This window comes from Lampris incognitus, chromosome 5, assembly GCF_029633865.1.
Source record: "Lampris incognitus isolate fLamInc1 chromosome 5, fLamInc1.hap2, whole genome shotgun sequence".
Classification (NCBI taxonomy): domain Eukaryota; kingdom Metazoa; phylum Chordata; class Actinopteri; order Lampriformes; family Lampridae; genus Lampris; species Lampris incognitus.
In genome coordinates, this window is record NC_079215.1 from 25,650,672 (window position 1) to 25,660,684 (window position 10,013).

The 10,013-nt window shown below is 41.8% G+C and overlaps 1 protein-coding gene across 1 annotated transcript in view; it reads left to right on the forward strand.

Moving 5' to 3' along the window:
- Nucleotides 1-8,923, forward strand: part of LOC130112643 (lysyl oxidase homolog 4-like) — a 30,485-nt gene extending 21,562 nt beyond the window's left edge. Inside the window, exons 13-15 of the mRNA XM_056280096.1 lie at nt 816-952; nt 5,947-6,058; nt 8,150-8,923. Coding sequence (XP_056136071.1) covers nt 816-952; nt 5,947-6,058; nt 8,150-8,220 — 320 coding nt within the window. The 3' untranslated portion in view covers nt 8,221-8,923. The remainder of the gene's footprint in view (nt 1-815; nt 953-5,946; nt 6,059-8,149) is intronic.
- The last annotated feature ends 1,090 nt before the right edge of the window (nt 8,924-10,013 follow it).

A 10,013-nucleotide genomic window follows, 5' to 3' on the forward strand; every position in this document is an offset into this window, starting at 1 on the left:
AGCACCTCCTCTGGTCGGTCAGGGCGCCTGTTCAGGGGGGAGGGGGAACTGGGGGGAATAGCGTGATCCTCCCACCTGCTATGTCCCCCTGGCGAAACTCCTGACTGTCAGGTGAAAAGAAGCAGCTGGTGACTCCACATGTATCGGAGGAGGTATGTGGTAGTCTGCAGCCCTCCCCGGATCGGCAGAGGGGGTGCAGCAGCAACCGGGACAGCTCGGAAGAGTGGAATAATTGGCCGGATACAATTGGAGAGAAAAAGGGGGGGAAAAATGTTAAAAAATTAAAAAAAGATTATTACGACAAATTCATAAGACATGTACCCTAAAGATATACACCACACATCATTGTGCATAGTAAATGCACTGAAGACCACATAAAAGATGTGATTGTAAAGACATGCAAATCCAAAAGTCAGAATGAGTGCTGACCATATTTGTAGTGGCAGTTGTCCAGTAAAGGACCAGCAAGAACAGGGGCCAAGCCTAAATTGACCTTGGCAATACAAATAATAGTGTGGACAGCTCCTTATCAAATGTGCCTCAAGATTCCTTGTAATCGTTTAAAATTTGCCAAGAAAAACATGTTTTTTCAACATTTCAGATCATTTTATGAGTTTCATTTTCAAACCTCTTTGCCAAGTTCATTTGTGAACTTAAACTAAATTTAGTTGCTCTCAAATCACACGTCCCTCCACCAACCACTGTAACCCAGCATACCTCAATATACCCATTGTGTAACACACATTTTCACACATTAATGCTTTCGCACTCTTTAGCTACAGCCAAACTCCCAAGTATCTGTCTGTTTCTCCCAGGTCTTCAAAAGCGGTTTTCCTGCTATAACATGGGTGAGCAGGGAATTTCTGTTGGATGTTGGGATACCTACCGCCATGATATTGATTGCCAGTGGGTTGACATCACCGACGTACGTCCCGGAGAATACATTTTCCAGGTCAGGAGTCATTGCACAATATGTTACAAAATTCCCCATTAAAATACAACTATTGGGGCTCACCTGGTAGAGTGCGTACCACATATCAAGGCTGAGTCCTTACCACAGTGGCCTGGGTTCGAATTCAGCCCGGGCCCTCTGCTGCGTGTCATCCTCTGTCTCTCTCCCCTACCTTTCTTGTCTCTCTCTACTGTCACTGTCAAATAAAGCAGAAATGCCAAAAAAAATTAGGAAAGAAAAAAATAACTCAAGGAGAGTTAATTCTGAAGTCAGACATACCATACATTGCTATTTAAAGCAAAAGTCAACAGTCCTAACAATTCTTAAAACAATCCATTTAACCAAAATGAAAATAATCCAACATGTCACGGTGTAATAGCATCGTTAATTTTAGTTGCTTAGACTTCCTCCTAAATTGAGTGTGAAAGCCATAAGTTAATGAGGCAAAGGGGAGGAAAAACAAAGGTTTGCATTTCAACCTTCAAAGGGGCAAATGAGATAAAAAGCTGTAATAGAGCCTATAATTTAGGCCTAATGCGTCCTGGCGGGGGTCTCTTGGCTTTCATGTGTACGTTGAAGGGTGTGTACATAATATTTATGAATCGTGACTTGAACCCACATTTATAGAGAAAGCAGACTATTAGGGCTGCTGTTCAGAAAAATGGCTTGATTATCACCAATGAATAACGCTTTGTCAGGGTTGTTTGTGTGTATGGGTCAGTCAGTGGTGGAAGAAATGTTTAGCTTACACTTTACAACAGGGGTCAGGAACCTTTTTGACTGGGAGAGCCATAAAAGCCAAATATTTCTAAATATATTTCACTGAGAGCCATATAGTATTTTTAACGTATAATAAATTAAATATGTCTTACTTTTAATGCGACTTCTGGTGCTGCATGGTTTTGCTGATGGCCTTGTAGTCTGGTTCATATGTGGTGAGGTTGAGCTTCATGCAGGCGTTGAGGCTTCCATCAGTTAAACGTGAGCGTAGGTTGGTCTTAATGTTCCTCATATGCGAGAATGACTGCTCACATGCATATGTAGAGCCAAACATGGTCAATACGGCAATACTCACACGCTGCATTGTGTGGTATGTCACAGGAAGCTCGTTCCAAGTTTTAAGAATCAGCTGGTCTTCAGGTTGAAGATTTTTCATTTCTGTCCACTTGTGTTCCCTCACCAGCTCTGCTCGCTGTCGCGCAAGACTTTCCAACTCTCCATTAAGTGACTTGAACTTACTCATCCACATGTCTGATGCCTTCAGGTCAGCAACTTCCAGCTCAAAGTCTCCGATAGAAACCCCGGGGATGCATGTCAGGTCGATTTTGTCCACTGCACACTCATGTGGATGAGTGATGAACTTAAAAAGACCAGTGCGCGCACGAAATTCTCCAAAACGTGCTTTGAATGACTGCAGGAGATTGGACGTAAAGCCAGCTAGCTGCTGGAGATCCAGCTTGCTTTCAAATGCAAACACTGCTTGTTGAAGGGATGAGATTGTATTTCCAATACCTTGCATTTTCACATTGAGCTGGTTCAGATGGCCAGTTATGTCCACGAGATAGTGAAACTGCAGGAGCCAGTCAGTGTTGTCTAGCTCAGGATGCTTGACGCCTTTCATTTCAAGAAAAGTCCGGATTTCACTCAGGCAAGCTGCAAAACGGCTGAGCACCTTCCCCCTTGACAACCAACACACGTTGCTGTGTAAAAGCAGACCGGGATAATGATTCCCAACTTCTTCTAACAGAGCTTTAAACTGGCGATCATTTAAAGCTCGGGCAACAATAAAGTTGACCACTCGAATGACCAGCGACATCACCTCACCAAGCTCCTGGCCACACGTCTGAGCGCAAAGCGCCTCCTGGTGCAGGATGCAATGAAAACTTAGGATGGCTCTCTTTTCATGTTCACGGAGAAGCGCTGCAAATCCTTTGTTCTTCCCCAACATACAGGGTGCACCGTCAGTACAGACAGAAATAAGTTTATCCATCAGTAGTTTTTTTTCTTTAGCAAACTCCATGAAAGACGTGAATAAATGCTCTCCTCTTGTTGTCCCTTTCATTGGCAAAACAGCCAAGCTTTCCTCACGCAGTGTGTCACCTGCAGCATACCTGGCAATTATACTGCACTGAGATAGATGGCTAACGTCTGTTGACTCATCTAACGCGAGAGAAAAGTATGTCCCGGCGTTTATGTCCTTGATTTGTGTTTCCTCGACTTGATTTGCCATCATGATGCTACGATCGTGCACAGTTCTTGCTGACAGGGGCATGTCTTTTATTCGTTTGATTATCTTGTCTTTATTTGGGAAGTCATCAAACAGTTCATTGGCCACATCAAGCATGAATGTTTTGGCATACTCGCCATCTGTGAATGACTTTCCATTCCTTACTATTGCCAAAGCCCCCGCAAAGCTAGCGGAATTCCCGTCACCTTGCTTGGTCCACACATGTAGTTGCTGCTGACTCGTCTGCACTCTCCGCTGTAGCTCCTCGCATGCCCTTTTCCTGCTGTCCCCCGCTGGATATTTCCATGCAAATGAAGCATGGTGCGTATCGAAGTGCCGCTTTATATTTGACCGTTTCATCGATGCAATTTTATCATTGCATATTAGACATACCGCAGATCCTGCTCTCTCCACAAATGCAAATTCCTCTGTCCACGCAGCCTGGAATGCACGGTAATCATCGTCTTTTTTTCTTTTCGCCATCTTTTCCGTTAAAAGGGTTGAAGCGGATAAACTAGTTGGCTATCTGATAAAATTGATTTCTTCACCTTTACAATGACCCGGACATGCTCGCGAGCCATTGGTTCCCGACCCGACCCACGGGTGACCTGTGACCCGTGAAATTTATCTTCAAAACTAATTTCTGTTTACTTTAAAATGACACAGTATTATTAAGAAATATCACAAGTATTTTAAAATCAGTTCCAAACTGATTTTTTTTTTTCAACTCAAAATTGTCTGGGAGCCATATGCCGTCACCGGAAGAGCCATATGTGGCTCGCGAGCCATAGGTTCCCGACCGCTGCTTTACAATGAGGGTACATTCATAACCACTAATAAGCACTGACTGACAGTTAGTACCTTAATACACCTGTAAACCCCTTATAAATGTTAACAAGAGAAATTTGTTAACTTTTGTTACTTCATGCTTATTAGGGTTAGCGTTAGTTAATGCTTATTACTGAATTAACTAATGTTAATGGGGTTAGTTAAGGGTTAATTAACTGTTAGTTAATGCTTGTCATTGCATTAGCTCATGTTAATTAATGTACCCTTATTTTAAAGTGTTACTGATGTTTGTTCATTGCTCTCACTCTCATCTGCCGTTTCAGTCATGTCTTCTTCACTCTTCTGTTCTGCTTCGTTTTCATTTTTTTTCTTCACATCCCATCTACTTGGGTGACATCACCACGCTGTCCTTGTCCCCCCCCTGCCCCCATCTTTTGTTCTATCTTTAATCCTGACAGTACGGTGACAGACAGGGACAATGTTTACTTGAGTTATATACACACACAACACCAAGATGTCTCATCTAATCGTCTGTGTGTGTGTGTGTGTGTGTGTGTGTGTGTGTGTGTGTGTGTGTGTGTGTGTGTGTGTGTGCGCGTGCGTGCATACAAGGTGTGTGTGTGTGTGCGTGCGTGCGTGCGTGCGTGCGTGCGTGCGTGCGTGCGTGCGTGCGTGCATACAAGGTGCTTGTGTTTCTCTGTGCATGTCCATGTAAAGTACGCACATGAAGGGTCCATCTGTTCTGCGGACACATGCACACATGCTGAGTCACGCCTTAATAGATGTAAACACATAAACCAGACAGACAGTGTTGCCATGACAATATGGCCCCGCACCGTTTTGTGATTCCTATGAAAGTGGTGCAGCAACGGTAGTTAACTTGGTCATAAATGTGTGTTAGGAGTGAATGACTGAGGGAGTGTAACGATGTCTGCCTGTCTTTCATGCAACTGGGTGTTGCTTTGACACTGAGCCAAAAAATGTAAGGCAGCAGCCATTTTTAGGACCATTCATTTAAATCCATGAGTCACGTCCACCTCAGCTTGATTGCTCCTGATTGTGCCGTTATTTAAAAAATCAACAGTGTGGCTTCATAGCCTTTTATATGACAGTGAAAACCTGTTATTTGTACTGTAAAAAAAAGGCTGTGGGCCCCTTGTTTCATATTATTGCAAGGGATTTTAAAGGGCATCAGTTGCAACCAAGTTAATATGGTGTTTTACACCGGGACTGTAAAATGTGCTGAAATCATCGGCCCCTTTAAACATGCAATGTGGGATATATTTTATAGCCGTCAGACAAATTAGGGATGAAACGGTATGAAACAAAATCATAATTACGAGTATTTTACCGACTTAAATCTTTTGCTTCAAATGGAAACTACGGAATTCAAATGTAAAAAAAAAGAAAAAAGAAAGAGTGACTTTATTAAACATGGGGTCTGTTTGATGTGTGCCTCAAGGAAAATCATTTGTGAGGGTTTTCTTTCTTTTTTCTTTTCTATTACAGACAGACAGGGTGTGAAAACAACCAACTGTGGCACAGTTGTAAAGATAGATTGAACTCAAATCACAACCAAAGTGCCATCATCATCTTTAGCCCTTTCTCTCCTTAGGCAAGACAATATTAGAAAGTGATGTCATGTATTAGCAGAAACCCCACTTTATATTTTAGGCGCTACACAGAAGAAGAAAAAATTCAGCCCTGTGGCTTCCCTCTGTCTGTGCCATGGCAAGTGGCTTGTCTCCCAGTTCTCTGAAGTGCTGAAGGGACGCTCAGTCACTTGTTCCCATAATTAATTAACAGACCGTCTCTTGCTTAGCCTTTTTATAATTTGTGCTAACGAAGGAAAGGAATTTTACACGACTACAATGAACTGTTTCTTTCCTAACCATACAATTGTTCCACATTTTCTCTCATAAATGTTATTCCTGTGAAACTTAACACATCTCTCTCATCTCCGTCCGTCTCCGTATAGGTGGAGGTTAACCCCTCGCTGGACATGGCTGAGTCTGATTTCAAGAACAATGTCATGCGCTGCCGGTGCAAGTATGACGGAGCCCGTGTTTACATGTTCGGTTGCCATGCAGGTACTGATTCAGTGCTTAGAATCCTAAATCTTATTTATACTGCTCCACTTTCTTTCACTTGTTCCACTTTCGCACCAAAGCAACCACCTAGGAAAAACATGTGTTTTTGGGAAAACTGGAAAAATCAATGGGGAAAAACCCATTGATGTGAAAGGATTAACAAGGGGTCAGCAATCCTAGTTACAACCAGGATATTATGCAGATCCAACACTCCTCGGCTTTGGTATGAAAGAGGGAATATGGGTTTAGGCTATGGTCACACAGGCGTGAAATTAACATTGGCTAATATTTGCCTCCCGTTTGCTTCCATTCTGTACAAGCGAAGGGGCAAATAAAACGTTCACTTTCGGTGGCAAAAGAAATTTGCGTCTTTGCTTCGCATGGAGTTCAACTTTGGCGAACTTTGACCTGTGAATCCGCAGCCTCAATCAATAGCAAAGAAGTGTGTGTGGTTGACCCCACTTGGCTGTAGTTTTCTTAGTGAGCCAGGGTGGAGGAGACTGATTGTTTCTGTGTCTAACCAGTCGGTACTGTACGACATTGCCCGTGAAAACTATAAACTGCCTCACAAGAGAAATACTGCCTGGCTAGCAGTGAGCCGGGAGACAGGCATTGAATGCAAATAAATGGAAAATATGTCAGAAATATCAATTCACATTCGCGGTATACAACCAATGTTCTTCCTCCGTATTTGTCCACAAAATAACGATAACATGTACAAATGAGACAATTAAGTGAAAACATTTATTTATCTTTCTCCGGACTTCAGTGTACATTTTCCCCATCACAAAACCGACAACCACTCAAATGGACTATAATCCAGCTAACTGATTTCCGTGTGCATCACATCCAACACTGCCCACATTCAGCACGACAAGATACGAATTTCGCCTCAGCAGGTGATGGTCATTCGCTGGCCTTTGCACGTGTGACTGTAGCCATACTCTATGCAGGTTTTGATCAGGGAACGTCATTGGTTATAATCACACTAGTAGGTGGTGCACTAGTATGACATAAACGTCACTCAATACAAATTTCTAAGCTTGTTGTTACAATAAAGGAATAGTTAATATTTTTTGAAATCTACTCTTATTTTATACTGACTACTGATATGATATAGGTAGGTTTCCTTTTCACACTGGACATGCATCTCCAGCTTGCAGCAAACATCAATGTCTTTAATGGGGGACAAATCCACAATCCTTCTTCAGTGCAAAAAAGCACCCCACGGTTCAGCCAAAGCTAATATAATGCTACAGCAGACTATCAGAGTGAATTTGAGTGGCCATTTTATAAAACTGGCATTTTTTTAGTTGGTAACTGTTACTTCCTGTAATACAACCTACAGCGATTACCAGCAGGAGTCACTCTGCTGTGACACAAAGCATTCATGAAGAGGAAATCTAGCACTAGAAACGACAGTATGTTTATGAAATGAACATTTAAATTCACTATGAGAGACTGCTGTAGCATCAGTTTTGGATGAAGTTTTTTTTTTTTCGCACTGAACAAGAATTGCTGATTTGATCCTCATTAATTGCATTTAACTGTAAACGGGGCAAATTGGAGCCATATGTGCAGTCCCGCCGCCCAATGACTGCTGGGATAGGCTCCAGCATCCCGGCTACCCTGAGAGCAGGATAAGCGGTTTGGATAATGGAATGGAATGGAATGTCCAGTATGAAGGATGGATGACAGTGAAAATGAAACCTACCAATGTACTAGATGACTGAAAAAAAGGGGAAGAATCCAAAAAAAAAAAAAAAGATTGTCTGCACCGTCCACCATGTTGAATCTTCACTGTAAACAAAAATATTGAAACAGCCACTTTTAACGACTGCAAAATGCGAAAACAACCTCTTTTGCCATGACATGTATGGAACTAAATTTGCTGACTCATGTCTCGTGTGAACGGCGACAACCCAGTATTTACCTGAGATCGTAGCATGGTATATGAATGGTCACGCACAGGTTGGATCCAGGTCCAGTAGACTGTGTGGTACGCGGGTGTGGAAGTGTGAAAGGGGCTGTGATGTTCTGGAATCAGCCGGTCCCAATAACACTTTCACTACTTCTGTCCCTCTTCAACAGGGGATGCTTATAGCCGTGACGTGGAGGACCTATTTGACCACCAACAGCAGATCTCCAACAACTTCCTCTGAATAAAGAACATCCAGGACTCAGAGGAGACCAACTAGACAACTCCTCGCCACCACAACTCAGCAAATCAGGGGAAGTAGGGGAAGCAGTTTGAACGAACAGAACAGGAATATTGAAAGAGAGATGAACGCAAAGCAACACACTCTCAATGTGACTGACTCCTCCTGCCGAGAATATTCTTTGCTAGCCGATGGGAAAGTGGGTTTGAGAGGGAGAAACATGACTAAAGGGGAAGTAAAAAAAAGAGAAAAGGGAAAGATTTTGGGCAAAGAGGATCATTAAGATCCCTGAATCATCACCAATTATAGTTTCTGTTAAATCATCAACCACAGTGAGGTTGAACGTAGAAGGGGGAAAAAAGAAATGGAGGAAAAAGGAAAACAGCAAGGTACAGAGGTAGGGATACGGGAGTCACAAGTGATAGGTGTGAAACCACAGTTCCAAAGTAATGGCATGAAGGCACATGAATACAACACAACCTGTATGTTATGAGTCCATCTCGAAGTCGCCATCTTTTCCATACAGATACTTTCTGAACAGAGACTTGTCTACAAAACTCTGTACAACTTTACCCTGAGATGTGCTTCCTGTGCTTTCACCATTCAGAAATACAAACAGTGTTTACTGTCAAAACTGTTGGTGGTTATTTCTTTGTTGGTTTGGGTCATCTTTTTTTTTTTTTTTTTAACGAAAATTGAAATTTTTCATGGTGCTATTTTGCCTTATTTGAATAAATATTGTAATGTATTGCAAAGATATTGTCATGTACAGTTTTATATTACCTCTCTGGAATATTGTTCTGGCGGTCGATAATTTATGCATTAATTTTATGTACTTGATACTTGTTCCCTGTGTAGCTATGTTATATAATGTTAATTTTATTATAAATAATTTTCTTGTTTGTTCGTCATCTGTTGAACTTTGGCATTATCAGATGAGAGCTGAGTGTGCCACTGTTTTGCTCCTTCAACACTACATGGTAATAGTAGTGAAGGAATAAACATGAGATTGGAAAATCATATGGTTACCTCAGGTATGGTTATTTGATAATTCCCTTAAGACAAATAACTGATGTTAAAAGACAGGTTTTTTTTTTAAATCGGGGAATTTAGAGATGTATAAAAAAATGACTGCTGGGATAGGCTCCAGCATCCCTGCGACCCCGATTGGAATAAGTGGCTTGGATAATAGATGAATGGAATGGATAAAAAAATGACATAGCGATAAATGTTAATTAAATGAAGCAGATTTATCGATTTATGCCTTAGTTTGCCAAGGTTGAAAGGCAAACCCATCAATATATTTATTATGGCATCCAAAGTTTGTTGCTGGCCTTTTCTGAACAAGTTACACTCAGTAAGCAGGTTTCCCATCCTTTCCCAGGGAGCCTGAGATCAACCAGTGTTTTTTATGGGTTTCCAACCTTGTTCCCACTGATGCGCACACACACACACACACACACACACACACACACACACACACACACACAGACACACACAGACACACACACACACCCCACCACCACAGTGGAAAGTCTCACAGCTGCCTTGAGTGATTAAATAAATTAGACTATGGTTTATATATGCTACTTACTCTGGTGTAATTTTTTCCCCTCGCAGAATGTTTTCCTATTCTTAAGGTAAAAATAAAAACAAGCCATGAGAACAGTTTTGTTTTTCACGAGGTATCAAAATATGGGGTATTACTGAAAGAAAAGCCAGAACAAAGAACATTTTAGTCAAGTTTACTTGTATTGCCCAAATTCACAATGTAGTCCCGAAGGGCTTTATAATCA